The 21788-nt window shown below is 38.5% G+C and overlaps 1 protein-coding gene across 1 annotated transcript in view; it reads right to left on the bottom strand.

Annotated features, from left to right (window-relative positions):
• Positions 1 to 7371: 7371 nt before the first annotated feature.
• Slc2a13 (solute carrier family 2 member 13) overlaps positions 7372 to 21788 on the bottom strand; it is a 271310-nt gene continuing 256893 nt past the window's right edge. Inside the window, exons 9-11 of the mRNA XM_010615434.3 lie at positions 16561 to 16682; positions 16288 to 16440; positions 7372 to 11976 (exon numbers count right to left, since the gene is read on the bottom strand). Of these exons, the coding sequence (XP_010613736.2) occupies positions 11750 to 11976; positions 16288 to 16440; positions 16561 to 16682 (502 nt within the window). The 3' untranslated portion in view covers positions 7372 to 11749. The remainder of the gene's footprint in view (positions 11977 to 16287; positions 16441 to 16560; positions 16683 to 21788) is intronic.

Here is a 21788-nt window from a genome sequence, read left to right as displayed (position 1 = left end):
CTGTAAAAGGATTCTTGAGGGAGTTGTTAACCAGTAGTGCATAACCGGAACACATTTTGGTACCTGGAAGTGAGGTCCTGACATGGGCTTTGGAACTGTGTGACAGGGTACAGCTGGAGGACACAGAAGATTGTGAAAGGCTAAGGGCTTTGAAATATGATTAGTAGTAATCTTATGGCTTGGAAATGGCTGAAGTTACAGTGAAGGCTGAAAGGAAACTGAAGATACTATTGAAAGTTGAAAGTATGGAGATATTATGTAGTGGCAGAAAATTAAGCAAAACTGTCACCTGTAGTTACATGGAAATAAAACTAAGGAGAAACTAAGATTTCCAAGGAGTAGGTACCTGGCTTCTAGCTGCCTATAATAAAATGCAAGATGAGAGTGGTAAGCAACAGAAAGAAATTTTATGGGCAAAGAAGCCAAGACTTGCTGAGATTAAAACTTTATCATTCTAGTCTCTTTAGATGGCAAATGATGCTAAAATTAAGAAATAGCTTTGGGATAAAGGTAAAATCAAGAGCACTATCAGGAAAAAGAGAAAATAGCTATGATATCAAGGACGTTATTATATAGCCCCATGTGAAGAACTGGATGGTCTCAACTATCTCCAAAGATCTTGAAGGGCGTGGATTACAGATAGTCTCTGCTAAAGAGTAGGGCGTTTAAGAATGTCAGGTGTGTTTTCCCACAGTAATTGTACAGAATAGCAAAGGTAGAGAAGGGATTATCTTGATTCATTTTATGGATGTTGCCTTTGTCTAAAGTTTTAAGAGACACGTACCCAAAGAGACATTGCCAGCTTGGACTGAAAAAGACAGTATAACTATGAGAAGAGGCCTTTGGACTTTTGAAGGTGGGGTGTAACTGCCCTTTGTTTGGTAGGGGTGAACCTTAATGATTTGCTTCTATCAAGAGGAGGAAGCAAAAGTGATGTAGGACTCGGAGGATGTATTAAAGTTTCTGGCTGGCATTTCTCTCTCAGGACACATATTTGTTGTTCCAGACTTCTATTGAGAAGTATACTTATCCTAAAACCTCCATGCTGGAGAGACCATGTAGAGATTAGAAGAAAGAAGTGTAAGGGGCCCGAGCTTTCTCACCCTTGTTTTCTGGTCTGTTCAGTCTGTCAGATACATGAGTGAGTGAGTAAGCATGCTATCTTCAGGCTACCCCAGTCAGGCTGCCTTTGCTAGCCTGATGAGTGTGTGTATGATGAATATATATGTTAATAAGAAACTGTCCTGAGGTAGCTGGCTACCTGGCATTGGATAACTGCAAGTTACCTTTACCGTGGGCTGTTCTCTTGCTCCTACATTTACCCTTGGCCAGTACTTTTTGAGCTACTTTTTGTTTTTAGTGAACATTGACTCAGAATAATGCTTTTTACCAGTCTGTGGTAATAAATGGAGCACAGTCCAGGATACGTGTACCTGGCTCTTAAAGCAACTTTGTTCTAGCGCTGTAGTTGGATCATTTCACATTCACCTTGACATTTTTTTTCTTGTTGCTTAATTTTTTTTTTAACGTTCTGCCTTTGGCTGTAATTCATAACTCTAATATCTAGTATCTCTCACTTTATTTTAACCTTCCTGGCCTGACGATGATGATGATAATGATAACTATTGAGCCACTGCATCCCCTGGCAGAGTGCTTAATACATGGTAATCATTTATCAGTCGACCCTCTACTACCACTGTTGATCTTTACAATCGATCGTGAATGTTGTTATCCCCTTTTACAGACAAGGAAATTGAAGTTTAAATCAGGTTAGTGACTGTCCCAAGCTAGCAGTCCATACGAGATTCAATCAGAGGTCTGTGCGGCTCCAGAGCTATGTGCTCTTCAGGACTGTACTTGACTGCTTTTGATGTCCCATAGGTTCACAGTAGTTCTACCTTGTACTATTCACTGACCTCGCCCATACTATGGATCTGATTTGCTATCCAGCCATTATTTTTGAGGGACTTAGGACCGTCTTGTCCCCGATTTGCCATCCATCTTTTCTTTTAAAAAATGTATTGATATTTATGAATTTGAAGGTAAATATATAACCCTGAGAAAAATGAACAAGATAGCCTGAAAGAAGTTTGAAACATTTTTAAAAATCAAAATATGACTGTAGTACTCCTTTATCTATCATACTGCCGTTACACTGATGTGTTTGAATTTGCCTGTAACTCACAATGATGAACCACTTCATTTTAGATTAAGATCTGATTGAAGCCTCATTATTTCCCTGGGCTACTTCTGAGTTGGAAATAACTTCATCTGACTTTATAGAAAGTTACTCCACTGAAATTACTGAGTGGCATTTCTTAAATTATTTTATAGTGGCTCTCAGTAATGATTTCTTTGTGAAACATGTGAAATTGAAGTGTTGCAATATATATCTTAATCTGGGAGTCTTTCCTGAATTTCACAATCAGATACACTATGTGTATTTTTGAATGACATTGACATATACTGTCGAGATTTGCAAAATGGGGTAGGAAAAAGTTATCAAGCAGATACATTTTGGATTCAATTATATTTTTATGAAATGAAATGAAAAGTATGATCATACTATGTTGTTCTCCTTTTTGTAAAATAGCTGATGAAATCGTGGTATTGACTTGAGCCTGAGTTGCAGTGCTGTTTCCAGCCGTCTGTGGGTCTAAGGTAAGGGTGCTATTGCAGAATCGAATTTCTCTCTTACAGCTGTAGATTCTATTTATAGCTCTAAGATCAGATTACCTTTTTTTTCTCTTACAAAATGTAGGGAGTTAAATGATTACAGCCAGTTTCATACAGCATCTTCAGACAGCTAGTTATCTGGAGGAAATCTCATAGCTGCTGTTAAGTCGAGACTCAGATTTCAGTGTTATTTGGATGGTTACTGGTAGTAGTGAACGTGTAGTCTCAACAAATTAATGCTTTTTTGCAGGATGACTTTATGAGAAATGTTTGCAACAATTCTTAATTTGTAACGTTTCTACTTTTGTGGTTTCTAGAAAAATACATTTATAGAGTATTACATGTGAATATCTAAGACTACTGGAGATAAAAATTAGTTGATACAGCCCCTTCTTCAGTGAGTTTTTAATTCCAAAGAGAATTCATTCAGCTGTTTAATCAATAATACCATGCCTGAATACCTACTGTGTGTAGGAATATGAAAGAAGTGATCATACATTAAAAGTATATAAGCCACTCTCTTAGGCAGCAAATACTGCTAATATCATGATTTAATTTATGGAACTTGAGTTAAAATATTTCACTTTTATCTGGGAGGCTTAGGTAAAGCTTTCTCGAAACAGTAGGAAGAGGAGGTAGAAGATGATACAGAAAGGTACAGAAAAAATACTGGAAGGAATTGGAACAGAATTTCCCTAAATTAATGTCAGAAACAAAGCATAGGTCTTAGAAGCTCTGAGAACACCAGCTAGGTTAAATGCCAAGCAGGCAGAGAGAGAGAGAGCGAGAGAGGGGCATAATATATTCAAATACCAGACAATCAAGTTAATTTTTTTCTTGAAAGAGCCAAAGAATATAAATTATTTATAGAAGAATAATAGACTTCTCAGAAACCATAGAGATGTGGAAAGAATGGAATAAAATATTTAACCAGTTAAGAGGGGCAAAAAAAAAAATCAGCCTAAAACTCTGTCCTGAGAAATTGTTCTTCAAAAATGAAGTTCTTTCTAAAAAACTGATAGAATCCATTGGCAATAGACCTGCCTTGCAAAAGTTATTATAACTTCACAAAGAGAATGATAAAGATCAGACGCTTCAATCTGCATAAAGGGGAAACTAGCTACAGAATAAAAAAAGGTAAGTTAAAAAAATCTGTTTTTTTGAGACAAGGTCTCACTGTGTAACCCAGGAGTCCTGCAGTCTGGCTCCAAGCAGAGGGCATGGTACAAGGGTATGGCAGAGGAATGCTGCGCACATCAGGCAGTCAGAGCAGTCAGAAGGCCAGCGACTAGGAAACACCCTTCCAGGCCACATCCCCAGTGATCACCCCACCCGGGCCCGATCTCGGAACACATTTAGCCATGGACTCGATTGATGAAGCCACTGCTGAGTATGGCCTCCTATGATCTCTAAGCAGCCCAGGCTGGCCCAGAACTCATGGTCCTCCCAGCCCAGCCTGATAAGTGCTTTGATGACAGGTGCCAGCTGGTAACTTCAAAAAAATGATGAATTGATCTTACGATATTCAGCAATAATAGCAACCACGAGTTGAGCAATATAGCTGTGTACACGTGGGATAAAAGACAATCTAGGGCATTGGTGGGAGGAATTAGGAATGTGTTGCTGTTTTTATAAGGTACTGGAATTATGCCTGAAAGGAAACAGATTATATGAAAGTGGACCTAGATTAGTTTTACCATCTACATTGCAAACCATGGAGAAACCACTAAGAACAGTGGAAGAAGTATAATTGATGTCTTAGGAGAGAAACAAGTGTAATTGATATATTAGGAGAGAATCTCATAAAATGCTTAAAACAAAAAGGAAAAGAAAGGAAAAAAGAATAAGGGTGGTAAATGGAAAACAGGTGTGGCACATATCACTTCAAATGTTAGTGGTCTACATGTGCCAATTAACAGACATCAGAGTGGATCAAAACAAGACTTTACGTTCTTTTCAAGAAGTCCACTTGAAAGACAAATGTTGACAGCAAAGGGAGGGGAGAAAGTGACCATACTATCACCAGTCAAAAGCAAACTAGACCAGCCTTATCAATTCCAGGCAATGAAAGTGTTAAGAGTAAGTTTACTAGGACTCTGTGCACTAAGTCATACCTGTGAATTTGGGCATGCATTTGGAGACTGAGCATTTCAGGCTTTCACTTAAAATCCTGGTCTTTTCACATCTGCCTCCCAGTCATACTGTCAGTTCTATCCAGTAATTATGGTGTGGTTCCTAAATTCATCATTAGTGACTCAACTGGAAGAAAACAGAACCAAAGTTTTCAGGTAGAGGCAGTTATTAACATTTTCTAGGGTAAAGATCATTGTACAAAGAGAATAAAGGAAATACTGAAAAATTACCTCACAGTCGGCTTGGTTCTAAATTCAGATCTACAAGCTGTGTTAGTTGAGAGACGTGACTTACTCTGAGCTTCCTAATCCACAAAGTAGTGGTTTGGATCGAGGGTTTTTGTGAGCGTAGAAGGAAATATGTATATAACATATCTGTCACATAGTAAATGTGTTATAGGAGGAAAGAAAATGTAGAAATGGAACTTATAAGAACAAATTCTACCAAATCTTGTTACATTTATTTTTTTCATGTTGGATTTACTTTTATAGAGCCCTTTTTAATTGTTGACTAAATAGCCTCGATTAGAACTTAGAATCCTCGTGCCTCAGTGTCCCAAGTGCTAAAATTACAGGCATGCACCACCATGCCGGGCTAGAGTTCCCCACTGAATGGTGAGCTTAAGAAATGGTCTCCTAGCCAGGTGTTCATGACTATAAATGCATCCCTCTACTGTGAAGAATTTGCTGTTTGAAGCATGTCTGCTATGACAAGGTTCATTGATGAAGCATGGTTTTTACTATAATGACCACGCTTGGAGGACCACTTTAATATTTGGTGGTTGTGAGTTTAGTATTCACCTGCTACAAATAATGCATATTAAAATTTCCTTGTATGTGAAAAATTAACATACTGCATACCAAACATCTGAAATTAGTCTTTGCAGTGAAAAAAATGCAAAATACATTCAAGGTAAAACGAAACAGACTCCACATTTCCTACTGCATTCATAGCATCTATATTATAATATGAATTTAATTTCAATATAGCCAATCAGTAAAGGGCCAGTGTCACTTTTTGTTTGGAGAGGATTTCAAAAATTACATAATGAAAGGATTTTAAATAATAGGTTACTGAGAGATTTCCTAAAATTGTATTTTTTCTTGACTGAGAGGACATAGAAATTATAATTAAATTCTGTTGATGTGGAGATATTTGCGTACTTTTCACCAGCTATGCCTTTCAGGAGGATGCATACAGAAAGGAAGCAGGGCATCAAACTAATCAAGGTCAGTGCAGACCGCTGGTAAGCAGAGAGGACAGGTCCAGCTCACATGTTCCTATCCTAGTAGGTGGCTGTAGGAAGGGACTAACAGTTACCTATGTTCTGGGCATCAGGACCATACAGGCATCATGGGTGGCATATGGATGAAGAAGCTAAGACAAGCCAACAGTTACCAAGCCCTTACTATGTGCTGTTGTTCCACACACTTCACATGGTCAATTAATGTGACCTTTGCAACAGACCTATGCAGTAGGTAGTGCCATCCATCCAGCTCCATATTAGAGACCATCAAAATGAGGCAAAGCACTGTATCTCAGGTCCATCATTTAGGTTGTCAGACAGCAGAAAAGGTGGGTTAGAAACATAATTTTTAGTCTCTCACCTCTTCGAAAGATTCTGTATTATTGCCTCACATGTGAAAAGGATCCCTAAATCAAGGGTTCCAGCATTTGTTCAATCCAGGTTGAAGTGAGATACCTGGTTCTTTCTGGACACATTAAGTTATGAGGCAAGAATTCCTTGGTCATCTCTATTTTTATAATCAGCATGGCTAGGTCTGACAAGATGATGTCAAAGCTGATCTAGGGAAGCCCCAGGAAGAGTTGGAGTTGTAAAGTTATCTGCGTGATGGGTGAGTGACCAAAAATATGCTGAATTGAAGTTTTAGAAGCAGAAAAGCTAGATAGTCTTTAGTACCCTAGAGGACTGGAACATTAAATAATCATTTTTATGGTAACTAATGCATGTACCATTCAGGTGTTCACTGTTCAGGCAAGTGAACAATTTACGTGTAATTTGTGGGATTGGCAGGAGTCATTTATACCTTACAGCTGACATTCAAATCCTTGGCTAGCAGCAGATCTGGGTAAGCCTCTGAATGACAGTAGTCCTGTGTGTTCAGAGGATCGCCTTGGGCTCAGGATGCCACACGACTCACCATGGAGATGGCTCTGTACATTAGTTAATGGCTGGGGCATTAAGGCAGTGGAGAGCAAGACAGCCTTCCAAAGGGCCTCTTAAACAGCCACTCAGCTAGTACTGTATTTTTACTTACAGAGCAAAATTCCAAAGTAATTATGTGTGATCAAAAGAAGTAACTATTAAAACGAGTGGGACTACATTAATATATCAAGGTAGACTGTCTTTGTAGATACTTTAACCTAAATGCTAAAATCCAGTGGAGAGAAAAAGTGCAAGGGAAATAAATGAGTAATTAATTCTTTTTTAAACTTTTATTTGATTATTTTCATTTACAGTTCTGGCACTGACACGTTTTTTTTAAAAAAAATCTTAATTTTATGTAAAGATTGAACTTCAATAAAATAACTTAAAAAACATTTACATATATATCACTAAATCTCCATAAAATATACAATACTTTTGATACAGCAAAGGCTAGGATGATTTCAGGAAATGGTACATAGTCATAATTTTAAAGAGAGAATCCAAGTATCACACGTGGGAATAAATATATTGAAATCTGCCAAGACAAAGGTGAAGTAAAACACTAACATGCACTCAGAAATTAAAATACAGTTTGAAATACATATATTTTAAAAGCATAAAACTTTTCTTTTAATCTAGATGTACATTAAAGCTTCTAAATAGAAATTTGAACATTTATTAAGAATAAAAGATACTATAACATCAAGTCAAATATAGTCCAAAAGCCGCTAGGAAACAGTTTGAATGTGTAGGACATGAATTTTATTTCAGCTAGTTAAACTTGATCTTTTTTAACCCTCAAATGAGAATGAAATGATGCTACATTTATTACATATTAAAACTATGTACTGGTTTTAATTTTAAATAGCTTCCTGATCTTTTTCTCATTTATATTGATAAGACAGAACCAAATACATGAACTTAACTGTCTAAAATAAAATGTGGATATTACTTCTAAATGAAGATATTTGTAGACCAAATGACAACAGCCTGTATTTTATACATGTAAAGATTTATAAGCATTATATTTTTACTTACAAGTAAATTGTAAGGTAAGATACTCTCACATACTTCTCAATAATGACACAAAACACGTCTGTGATGATTATTGGCACAAAACCTTTCTTTAAAGAGACAAGAAAGAGCTGGTAGCAATTAGCTGTTTGGCATTTTTAAATGATTGCTATTTCTAGACAATAGCAGCAGTGTTGCTCACCGAGAAGAACTGAATGTACGGTGATTTATACATCACTGTGATCTCAACCACTTCATCAGATGAGCTTAACATTACTGCCTATGAGGCTAACACTGACAGAAAGTAACCACATACAGGACACTAAGAGCCAGAGAATCATTCCGAGTTGTTTTTTAAATAGGCAGCAGCTACATGAGCTGGAAATTTTGCCCCAACTTAACAAGTTTGCTCTAAAGCATATATTATGAATTTTCTGCTCCTGGGCTGGTTATATCATCTAACTTTTTATTCCTAGTTAATGAAATAGTCTGAATCTGGGAATTGAAAACATTTCAACAACTGAAAAAAGCCATCTGATAGAATATGATATTCCTCAGAAAAAAGTAAATTCTGATTATAACAAAACAATGTTATTCTTCTTAATTGCATTGATAAAATCAAATCACAATAATCCTCCACTTCCTCACTGTATTACAGAATTAATTATATTAGTAATTGTGAGACTTTTCTGTGACATTTTCTAAAATATTCTGTCTTCTCACTTCCAGAATCTATGGACGATTAGAATATATTTCAGTTTTACTTGGCCTTTAAAAGCAAGAATAAGTGGACAAGTTATGTTCTTTCTAATCATCTTTGTTTAACAGATGATGAAATTTCAGTAAAAATTTGGTAAATAACTTACTTTGACATCCCATTTTAGAGTAGATAATTTAAAAATATTTAGACTGTACTAAAATCTAGTTTGATGGTAAATTATGGTAAAGCCTTTAGTATATTCTCACAGCATTTTCTCCACTAACACGGTTGGGGACAAAATTTCAAATGGAAGCATCTTAGATCTTCTACATACATACTCCAGTGTTTGAGATGACTGACTGCAGTGCAACAGAGCTGTGAGGGATGTGTACGTGGAAGAAAAGTACTAACAGTAAACCTTTACACGTCACATTCAGCACTGTGTTCATCATATGCAGGCAAAACAGTATCTCCCTTTAATTCCAGTGATGACCCATCCAGCTAATCCTCAGAAGCATACATTACTTTTTTCACTGTATTTTCCTAAAACAAGATATACTTCCATTGAATTTGCAGCATGTTTAGAGGAAACCTGTAATTTTAATTGATGCTTGATCTGTGTCTGTCACACCGTATACATATTATCTTATAAAATATACATATTTAATAATATCTCAGATGGGATGTTTTCAAGTTGACAGTAGCCAAAGACACAGAACTTAAAAGGTGTATAATATAAAAAAACCTGCAAATTTCAAACTTTAATTTATAATGCACTATAAATGTTTCCTTTTCAAGGAATTATTTTTTAAAAGTTATAAATCTTATACTGTGTCTCTCTTTACTTTAAACATATGGAATATTATTATCATTATATAAATAACAAGTAGTCTTTTAAGAAGGGGCTGCAGGGAAGTGGGGAGGACTGTGGCTAATGGTCCCTGCTATTATGTGCACTTAGGGTTAGAGTTGAAAATACTTCGTGATGTCAGAGAGAACAGGCCATCTTCTGCTGTAGGAAATAGTAAGTTTAACTGCTCCTTTATCAGCCCAGCTGAGTATATAATTAAGGCTATGTATAGAATAAGAGAACTGAGGCATTTATTCCAACAAATCAGAAAAATAAGTTTTTAAAGAGAATACTGCTCTAAATATTTTTTCTCAATCTGATTTTATCACAGAATAGCTCATTTTCATTTTATCTGTTAGACTATTATACATATAAGAAATTTCTTATGGGATAAGAAATATCAATAAAAGTTTTCCATATTAAATCATATTTGCTTTTCTGGGGAAAATCAATATTAATAACCCATCAGAAATCAATTGTCAAAGCACCTAACACGAGGAAAAACTACTTTCCAAAAACACTATGTTTGTTAATATAAAGTGATCAAATGGAGACTCTTTTGGTTGAAAGGTTTTTAGGGCACTGAAGTGGCTGTTTAAGTACCTCTGGTGACTCAGGGAATGAACTTTCTCAGCAAAACTTTTAGCTTGCTGATTGTGATAAGAACAAAGCGTCTGGAGACCGGCAGAAATATTTTGAATTTACTGAGAGCCACCTCTTCATTCCAAACCCATACACCAGTCAATGCATTCCTAACTGGCCACAGATGATTCATTCTTATTTTTATTCAATGCGCAGTGTGAGCAGTGATTTTGTATGTACTATACAGTGCTTAATAGAAGGGCAATAACTAAGTAGTGATGAGTGAACACATAAACCAGAGAAAACCCTTCGAAAAAGATATTGCAGCAATGTCCTTTTTGGTAAGTCAGCATTTCTTACAGATGTGATATATTAGAACCATTTATGTGTTTCCATAGGAAAATATCAATTTTTACATGAAGGAAAACCAAACCAAGCATGACATAAAGAAAAAACACACAGACAAATCTAAGTGTCTTTCATTTTTGATAAACTGTCAGGGAAAATGAGAAAAGATGTGCAAAATAAAATCTTGTTTATGTTCTTCTAATTAAAAAGACATAATTAATAAAACATGACAATTTCTTTAGCTAATAAAAAATTAAAAAATAAGTCCCATGATTTTTAATTAACATCTATAACAGCAGGACTATTTCTGCCACTGAGTTCCTTCATCTCGTTTGTTTCAGAAATAACTGTATGAAGAAAGGGAATGATAATGTACTAGCAGCTATTTATATAACACCAATGAAGGCACGAAAGAGTAGGACTCCAGAGCCATGAACAAAGATGTGGCGAGTTTGGCATGAACAAAAGATGACTCTGAAATACAGTTAAAGACCTGGCACTATTTTGCATTTACAATTGCAGTTCTGAGTGACTAATGGTTTAGGGTTCTATAAAAATCTTTTCTTTCTTTCTTTGACAATAAAATATACTTATCAAAACTTGCTAGCTTATCTGTGCAAATATACTTATCACTGATGCAAAGAAGGTATGAAAATAATCCCTAAAGGACCTGCTTTTTTTAATGTTCAATAGATCCCGTGCAGAGTCCGTCTCTGAAGAACTTTCGGTATCTGAAGTGGAGAGAGAACCAAAATATGGAACCCAGAGGAGATAAGGACAGCTGTGCCCTTACAGATATATTTTGGAATTCTTCAATGAAAGTTTAAATGGAATTTACTTCTATCAGTTGACCACAATGAGTTATTAGTCATTTAGAAAAATTAGGGTGAAAAGGCCTTGTTTTGACATAAAACACCCTTGGACCAACTCACAGAATCCTTTATAAATGTAGATTATTTTGGCTAGATTAGCAATGATGATCTTGCCACTAATTATATACGTTCGTAGAAAAAAGGGTCCCACTGACGCCAGTGGGTATAGTATTCATTTCAGACTTTCTCAGGAAGGAATTACACACATTTGCTTCAGAATTTTCAGATTAAAATTGATTTTTTTAAACACTTCTGTTTGTGAAAAAAATATCAGGGCTGCATTTCTTGTCACATATTCTAGGACATGAAAGTCATTCAGAATGAGACTGGGAACGACCATTTTAGGAGGAGGGCAGTGAGGTTACCAAGTGCTGCCTTTCCCTACATTTGTTTAGGTTACTAAACTATTCCACATCAGAAGCATCATTGTCTGACAGATGATAGTTACTTCCCTTCACTCGAATGTATTCAATATATCTTCCTTCATCTGAATCAGAAGTACCACATGTACATAGCCTGTTGTCAAAGAGTGATTCAATTTCCTCTAACTTTTTCCCTTTGGTCTCAGGAAGACAGCCGTAGATGAAGAGAAGTCCCACAGCTGCAAATCCAGCATAGAGGAAGAAGGCTCCTGCAATGACAGACAGCATGCTTTCGTTGGAAAAATACCTGACTTTTTTCCCCTACTCAATCATGCAATAATCACAGTATGAAACAGGACCAAAATCTACGTGGCTCGTTTACCTGAATGTTCCAACCCTGTGAATATAATGCAAATAAATCACTGAATGTCAAACTCAAGAGGAATAACAGACCAGACTCAGATGTAAGTTCTGCTTTTAAGTTTTTCCTGACTAGAGGAACTTACTCCTTCCCACACTTTCATAGCACTGTGCTAAGAAGTATTATGTCTTAATAACTAGAAAGTATTATCATTATGTGCATGCCAGTATCTGTCTTGTCTCCTAAGGTGAGGAAAAAATTATCGAGATTTCCAGAATCAAGTACAATGGTGACATTACAGAGTTAATGCCCCAGTAGAACAATGGCAACACCATTCTTCTAGTTTCTCAGGCCTGAAGAATAGGAGTCAACCATAACCTTTTCTCTTACCTCACACCTAACATCCAGTCTGTCGGGAGACCCTGTTGAATGTCAGCCGAAAGTGACCGTATTCCACCGCAGTTGCAATACCTGTGGTTTAAAACCCAGCCTCCCCCTCATCTATGCTATTGCAGTAGTTTCCTAAATGACCTTCCTCTTAGGTCCCTCTATTCCATTTTTTCTTTAATAACTCTTATCAACTAACGTATGATAAATTTTATTGTTTGCTGTCACTTGAATGTAAGGTCTGTGAGGTCAAAAATTCTGTTTTGCTCTAAGAATATGTATGTTAGTGAAGCACAGCCACAGATATAAATACTGTCCAGTTGTGTTTTCTGAGTATTTAGACAGCTAGGTGAGATGAATAAGGTACATGAATGTGTGGCTTGGCTCCTCTACATTATTTCCAAGACGGCTCTTTTTCTCTGTAATCCAGTTCACTACTAACACATTCATAATGGGACCTTAACTTGTATGTCTTGCTTCTGGGCAGCTCTGAACCACTGGTGGTACACGCACGACTGTCCCACTGGGTAGTACAAGCTGCCCGTGACAGTCGTGCATGTGCCCCTGGTGGTTCCAGCCAACAGTACAGTATGAGGACTCATAATTCTACCTTGGTGCTGGAGAACAACGAACTATATGAAGGAGCTCCTGCTTGCTTTGAGGCCTTCACTTTAGATCAGTGGTGGCGAACCTATGGCATTCATCATAGTGGGCTTGTTTGTACCACTGCAAGCTCTAGACGATTTGCCATCAGTAGGCTAGGTCATCCTGTGTACAAGGTGGAAGAACGCAGATAAAAGGCTAACATGACAGATGGCTGGAGAAAAGATGGCAGATGAGGATGGGAAGATTGGGAGTTATGTCTTGGCACTATTCTGGACAGACATTTAACTGCCGTTCTCTCCTTAAATTTCTTTATGGAGTGAAAAATGATGGATTCTCAGCTCGTGTTTAAGTGCTGGCAGTTTATGATCCTATGAAACCAGGAGCAGGATTGGGGTTGGTTTAGCAATACTTGACAGTATACTTGCTCTTCTGTTTCAGCAGGAGTCATCTTGAGAGCGGAGCCTACGGTAGGTTTGTCTTTGGTTTCCCAGTGAGTATCACAAGTGTCTCATGCATTGCAGTCTACAGCCTAGGTGTCCAACCTTTTAGCTTGCCTGAGCCACAGTGCCAAAAGAAGACGTGTCTGGGCTACATACAAATTAGGAAAATTTGGCTGGGCACAGTGGCACATATCTAATCCCAGCACCCTGGGAGGCTGAACATGGAGTACTGCAAGTTTAAGTCCCGCCTGGGCAACTGTGACCCTGTCTGAAAATTTTTTTAAAAATTTTTTAAAGGGCTGGGGAAGTACGACACACCCCTGAATTACATCCCCAGTACCAAAAAGAAAAAAAGAAAAAGAAAACTTTCATGTCTACTTAACACAGGCAACATACATAGCAAGGCTGCAACCACTGCTTTTCCTGGCTAAGTTGCAGAAGCACACATCGTGCCCGATGCATGTGGGTTTCTGTATGGCAGGCGCAGAGAGTGGGGTTGGCACTGCCCTCTGCCCTGCCTGCTGAGCACTCCAGTGACGCTTGTTCAATCAGTGCTGGAGCTCCCCATTCCTGGCTATCCAGGGTGCATCAGGTGAGCTAGACACACCTGGTCTAGAGACTGGGAAGGCGTTTATGAGCTGCCAGGGGCTAAAGTGGACACTGTAAAGACACATTTTCAAGTCAAGCCTTAAGCTGCTTAAGTGTGCATATCAAAATAAATCAGTAAAATTTCTCAGTTTCGCTGATGAAATGAAGCAGCACAGTAAGGGACAGATAAGGACTACTGAGAAATGTGCCTCGGGGGCTCTGAAGCAACCTACAGATGAAAATGTTGCTGAATAGGCTATTCCAAAAACCACAGTTGGAACAGGTAAATTATGAGAGATTATAACAAACATGCGGGGGTTAACTAAATCAATTTGGTAGTTGAAATAGAGCCATCAACTCTTTAAGGAGCTGGATTTGTATAGCTCAAACTCTCTACTTAATGATATCAAATTTTCTTACAAATATATGTCATTTTATTTTGGTACATAGTGAAGTGTTCAAGTATAGGCCGTAAAAAATACGTCAGAAAATAACATGAGGTCATCTGGATCCACAGCACAGGGAGAGAAAACAGCTCCACGGCTCTGTGGCGAATGTGGCCCCGGAAGTCAGAGGCATCGTGATACATGAGTGTGGAATGCCCACATTTGTCTTGAACTTCATTTCCTGACCTATATGATGGCGAAATAAACTCCTGCTGTGTTAAACTCTAAGGAATAGATAGAATTATGTTGCATGCCCCTTAGAGTTTTGGCTATCAACTGCTCAGAAATGTGATAATCAGTATCATTTAATGCTACCAAATGAGTAGGGAAAGAGAGTTGCTATTAAAAGGAGAAGAGGATTAGTGTATTTGTTAATCAGGAATATTTTCATGAAAAGCTAGCTCTTCTGAATGTGGTGATTCTGACAGGAGATGGGGAGGGGTACAAAAAGGAAGGCCTGTGCGTTGAAGGCAGATCGTCAAAAATCTGGACATAGAAACAGAAATGGAATTCTTGGGGAAGAACAGTAAAGGGCTAATCATGATGACACAGAAAAGAGTACAGATGGTGAGACATTTTAGACTAAACCAGAAGGCTAAACCACAGAAATCCATAAAAACGCAAACCCACTTTGGATTTATAAAATACATTCTTTCTTTACCATCATCTTTCATAATTTTGGAACAGGCATAATTGGAACTAACAAAATCTGTTAGTGAAAAGCTGCTGGACTAGGAATTTTAAAGATGACACAGATTCTTCAGATTCCAAACCCAAATAACCCCAAGGAAGTTCTAATGAAATACAAGCCTCTTAATGATTCTGAGGGCTCTAAAGCAGGTGAAGCCCACACTGCCTGCTAAGTGTGGGTTCGCTGGTGAGATCTGAGGTGTAGCCACAGAGGAGTGTGGGCGGCCTGCTGTGTCACGGCCACATCGAAGATGTAGCTCGCTCACTCGCTCAGTCCTTCTCAGAATGAAAATGAAAAACATCTGTAACAAACAGTGCTATTCCTCAGGGTTACTCTGCAGGAAATGAATCTCATTAGAGCCCTATATTAAATTCCAGATTAAAACACATATTTAATTGAATTATACAAATTGAGGAATCAGAGACCACACATGATTGAATTTCAGGGTCTTAACTCAGGACCTCTGACACGATGCCTCCCGTGGCCCTTTTTAGCCATATGTGCTGCATGTGAAATGGTTATTAGTGATCTTTTAAAGAAAATGTTTAGCAATAAACATTGCTGAACAATGTATAAAGCAGTTCTGTAGGATTTAGGAAGAATCAGAAAAAGGAGGAAACAAAGCCATGGGTATTTCCAGAGAACACCATCAGGATGTATACTTGTTAGGTCAGGAATATACACACATAGCTTACATAAATCAGTAACTTGCAGATTAAAGTATTACACACATGAAGGAAAACCTTGGCTGCACCAGAATATTTTTCCACTCTTAGAGAACAGCGGACTGATGGCTGGGGGTGCTGACATGAGAAGCTCACTGTGAAGGAAAATGCTTCTAACTGGCTACATTTTTTGAAATTGTGTGCTTATGCCCCATTTTCATGTCACTCCACTGCCTTATTTTACCTGGCAGAACAGAGTCAAGACAGCCTTGCTATCCAAAGGATTACACTGTAGACTTATGTGGACTAGGAGTTTCTATAAAAAAAACCCGACATCGTCTCCCAATCATAAATTATAGCATATCTAAAAATATAATGGGAAAAATAAGATCTTACCATAGTATGTAAGATATTCTGCTGTGTGTAAAAATGTCAGTGAAACCAAAACATTGAAAATCCAGTTTATTCCAGATGAACATGCATTTCCTGTACTTCTTGCCCAGAGGGGATATATTTCAGAATTCACAGTCCAAGGCATTGGTCCCATCCCTAGGGGATGGATCAAAAACTTCAGTAATATAGCACATAAGAAATTTGAAAGACAGTAGCCTATCTCTTCTAAAAGAGAAATAATTTGATGATAATAAAAACAGCAAAGCCTCTGCTTACCAGGTGCAAAGAAAACAAGATATAAAATAAGGCCTAGAAGTGCAGTCCAGGAGTATGGAGTAGGGCAGAAATTGTAAGCCCAGAACACTTCCTCTGTTTTGAATTTGGTTTCATTTTCACACCTGAAAAATAATGCAATATAAGTATTAGTGTTTTAGGATATAGTTGCAGAAATTCATGTGATCATATTGGATGCATTTGGAAATCCCTTAGTATCTTCAGAGTCCAAAATATATTAGATGTGCAGGCTAAATATAATTCAACAGCAACACACAATAACACTTTTTTACCCATCACGTATCAGTTATTTCTGATTATTCTTTGGAGGCTGCACTTAACCCTTCAAGCACTGCTAATCAAGGTGTTGTGGTAGAAATACCAGTGTAAGAGCAATCAGGCCGAGATCCGAATTCCAAAGCCAGAGCTTTTGCAGCTGTAAAAGGGGATGATACCTTACAGCCTATGTGAAGGATAAGAAGCGTCACCCGTGAAGGGGTGAAAGGGTAGACGAGGGAAGACAACAGTTGAGCAACAATCTGACGCCAAATATCCATCTCTCCTTCGTGTTATGTCTTGTTTTTCCAGTCCCTCCTGATGACCTAGGCTACTTGTTCTGTAGAGAAGCAAAGTGTCCTTAGTTTAGATTAATTCTCAAGTCAAACCTAATTCTTTTCACATGATCCGTCCCTAAAGATGCTATCCTGCCTCAAAAACATCTTTATCCCTTATTATCAATTTAGAATATCTTTGCCTTGTGAGACAGACTTTTGTTAAAACATTTATGGACTTGTCATTAACAACCCACTTGTCTTTTTTCCACCCTCCTATCATGTGCCATATTCACTTATTTTTACTTTGGGCTCATGTAATAAATTGGCCTTATAGTTCCCAGTTTACTTTCAAAGTATAGCAAGGGCCCATTATATTGGATTTGGAACTAATATTTTATTTCAAGACAAAATTTGGGCATTCCTTTTCTGACCATAGCCATTTTATTTCATTTCTGATAATTTACACTATTCCCAAATCATAGGTTCTAGAATCTGTTAGTACTCATTTATCTCATTACCCGATTCAGATTATGCTAAAATTGCCTCCACTGAACTCTAGAACTCATGCTTGTCTGCCACTCTTGTCATTTTAGTTGTCAGCCCTGTATATAAGTACTGTTTACTTCCTCAACGACCACTTTTATTGTAAGCTGTCCAAAATTAGGAAACAGTGCTATGAGCTCCATTAAAAGTTCATGTTACTTCATCTTACCGGGGTCCTCAATGATGCTTACCTTTATTGTCTTCTCTACTGAATTGTCTACTTATTTCAGAGTAGGTGGTCAATAAATTTTTGTCAACTTTTGCCTGAATTAAAGTACTTCTTACCATCTTTTAGCCCTGAGATCTTTCCATCTGCTTTCTAAGTACATGTCCTTGGTTATTTTTTTTTTTTAAAAGAATTGAGGATCTGCAATTGGATTATCAATTTTTCTGTACTCAATCTTCACATTCCTATCAATTTTTGGAGGAAAAAAAAAAAGGACACAAGCTCTTCTCCATCCAGTGGAACACTGCTCACCCTGCCCAAGGGCTGCCCTTCCTATGAAAGCATCGCACTTCCCTTCCTCTGTCGTCCTATTCCATCACAGTCCCTCTCTCCCCAGCCTCCTCTTTAACTTAGCTGCCTCTTCTGTATCCACCACACGATCTCACCATTCTCTCATAGTAGCACCGGCTCTCCGCAAGCACACAAGCTCTAGATCCTCACTGCCCACTTTTTCTTCATAACCTGGTTCTCCCAATGCCCTCCATGTTGGCTGACGTGGCTGTTTGCCTGAATGTGCTCAACCGAAAGTCATCTCTGATCTGGTACTCTGCAATGGTTGATATTTCTGGCAACCCTTCTTTCCTTTTCTTTCTACTTTGCTTTTGTATGCCTCTCCATTTTATCTGTATGACCTCCATATTTTCATTGCTTTTTATTTTTACTTTTCACTATGTAGTTAAGACTGACCTGGAACTCACTATGTAGACCAGGCTGGTCTCAAACTCGGTGATCCTCCTGCCTCAGCCTCCCGAGTGTTGGGATTACAGGTGTGCACCACCACTCCACTCCCGGCTCTTCATTGCTTTTTAAAACATACCTGTCACCTCAGCATCTAAAAATATGTGTCTTCTAAGATCCTATTTATTCCTATACCCTCTCTCATAATAATCCATCTCATTTTAAGATTTTATAATCTCCTAAGAATGCCTTTTGGTAGTCACCTTAACCTTATCCTTATGTTCCACCGATGTGCTGAATATCCACATCCAGATATCTTGCTATGGCCTCAAACACAGTTAAAATAAAATGCCTTGTTTGTTTGTTTGTTTTCTTCCTAAGTGGCAAGGTGGAGCTGCTCTGAGTTCAAATCATAACTCCACCACTTACTGGTTGTGCTAAGTAACTTAAAATGTAAATATACTGAGCATGTTTTACATATCAGCCATCTCAGAAAACAGCTCTGCAAGGTGACAACCACATGCTTATGGGGTCTCATCCCTTACCCCAACAGTCTATGAAACAGGGCCTGCTTTCCATATTTATTACGTGTTTAGGACTTTGGAGGGTACAAGCATGGTCCTGTTTGCTGATGATGTGTGCAGTAGGGAAAAAGACTGTATCACAGGCATTTAGAAAATTCAGCATTCCCTATGCAAGAGCAGAATGCCTGCCAGACACTGTGCATACAGGAGGTTACTGCCTCACTCCTGCCACTTGTGGCAGTCCTCCTTTAATGAAGATTACTATCCCCACATTGAAAGGGCTTAAGTCCTCAGCATCATCTTGGGTTTTTTTTTTCATCTTCTCTGTTTTTATATATCTGAGATGCTCTCTACTTTAATCTGAGGTAAGCAGTTGCTGAAACTGTACTTTGACCCTAACTTCTGAAGCTTTAAACTGGGTGGACACCCAGTGGGAAGCGAGGATGCAGGTCACTCGAGTACTTCTCTAAGCTATGTCCTCTCTGTGAATAGAGGATTTCCGGGCACCTATCTCAGAGAGATCTTCTGAGGCTTACGTGAGATAATAAATACAAACAATTTCACACAGCATGGACCAGAAATCATAATTATTATGTAACTTCATTCTGGGCTAGGGACACAGCTCAGTGGTGCAGCACTTGCCCAGCACACAGGAGGTGATGGGTTAGATCCCAGTGCTGAAAACAAAGAAACAAATACACCAGCTGTAATTTCTTACACTAATCCCACTCTAGTCCATACCCTATCTGTCTCTCCAGCGGGCACCTTCTCCACAGCAGGCTCTGGAGTAGCTCCCACAATGCCTGTTTCCTAACATTCACGGCTAAAAGTGCTCCTTTCCAACAGACTAAGGCTGAGGTAACAGGGTACACTCTAAGTGCGTAAGGTTACAGTGCTGATCAGCTCAATGGCCTTCTTTCCTTGCTGGCTATGGGAGAAGTCACCTGTACTGGAAGGCCCAGGAAGGAGCCGAGGCCTGCAGGAGACTGCATTTTTCTCCAGGAAACAACAAGTCATCAAATTTGACTAACAAAAGTGAATCAATCCCAACCTGTGGAGCCTTGGATGAAACTGGAGCTCTGGCCTACACTCTTCAGAGTATTTGGCACCCTGCTAACTGTCCCTGGACTCCTGGTCTGTAGAAACCGAGACATATAATGTATGTTGTGATAGAAAAAAAAAATACAGTCTGTTATCTTTAATGCTTGTAGCATTTCTTTTCAAGTTGCTCTGGCCACCTCTGTTCATAACCTTCATTCCCCTCATCCCAGCTGTCTTCAAAATAAGGCCTGCCTGCTCTTGCATTTGTATATTCAGGCCTACTCTCCAGCTGACCCAAACTGCGTATTTTCGGTGCATGTCTTCCAGACCTAGTGTCTACTCATGCCATTTGCTAAAATGGAGATGCTTATTTCTGATGGCCACCCCTCGAAATCTCTCAAATCCCGATACTCCTTTTCACTTGCCTGAAATCTTCCCCTCTCCTCTGTAGTCTTCTCAAACAGTTATCATGCAGTGCTCAGTACTTTCCCATGTGAGTAAGATTCTTCCTCCTACTGAATAAGACCCCGCTCCAGGCACTGCACAATGGCACAAGGGCTGAGCTCACAAGGTCTCAAGTCAGATACAGGTTTGTATCAGCTGGTAAGCTGGTACTTACCAACTGTCAGTCTCAACTTTCTCACCACCCACTGTTAGAGAAATTAAATAAGCTGGCAGCTGTTTGGCACAAAGAAAGCAACAGATGTGTCTGCCATAAGGACACTTTTAAATTAAAAAAAAACAACAGTCCATCATAGTATATGTAGGGGTAAATGGTCATTGAATGATAAAGTATTTGCATTTCTTTGTGAGGAAAAAACAGCTTTAGAAATCTCCCAATACAATTCCACAATTAATAATTCCTCACCTTAATTTCTTACCAATAAAATACTTGTTATTATAATCTGAAAATAAGAAAAAAGAGGAAAAATGGCAGTCACATGAGTTGCCTAGAGGAGAAATGTTTAAAAAAACCAAGTAAATAAATCCAATGAAAAACTTACTTAGTATTTTCATTTCTATCACAGTTCCTTAAAGTCTTGCTGTGATAATGGTAAACAGCATATTTTAAGGTGAACGGTGTGTGCTTGCCCACGTAATTTTCTCCATCTGGCTTTCATGTTTCTGTGCAGAAAAAGGCTAACTCCCTGTCATCCCTGTGCCAACTCCAGGAGAGCACTGCGGGCACGGACTTGCCAGAGCCACACATTCAGCAACGTGTAGATGGCTAACGACTAAATGTGACATCAGTCTTGACCTTTAAAATCTAAACACTTGAAGTCCCAACGAAAAGTCGAGATGTACATGCCAAACGTTAATGCAAAATACTCTCATGCTTTTCAGGCTTTGTGGCTGCTGAGAGATGAACGTAACGCTCCTGGGAAGGAACTAAAACACCTACTTTGGTGTGTGGGTTGGGATTGGAAAGTCTTGCTCTCTGATATGGCTCCTTTTTAACACATCCCAGAGCAGGACCAGAAAGTGGCAATAATGATGGGAAGCTATGAACAGGGCACTGCAGTGGACAAGGAGTGGAAGCCTGTCAGGAGGAGACATGGGTCTGACTTAGCAGAACTCATCTTCAGTATGACTAGACGATCCCAGTATGTCGGCCAAAGAAAGCACAGCTCCGTGCTCCAGCCACAGCACACAGTGCTTTCCCTT

This window comes from Fukomys damarensis, unplaced genomic scaffold (assembly GCF_012274545.1).
Source record: "Fukomys damarensis isolate Sample0158 unplaced genomic scaffold, DMR_v1.0_HiC HiC_scaffold_15, whole genome shotgun sequence".
In the NCBI taxonomy this organism is placed as follows: domain Eukaryota; kingdom Metazoa; phylum Chordata; class Mammalia; order Rodentia; family Bathyergidae; genus Fukomys; species Fukomys damarensis.
This window is presented reverse-complemented; position numbering and strand designations above follow the sequence as displayed.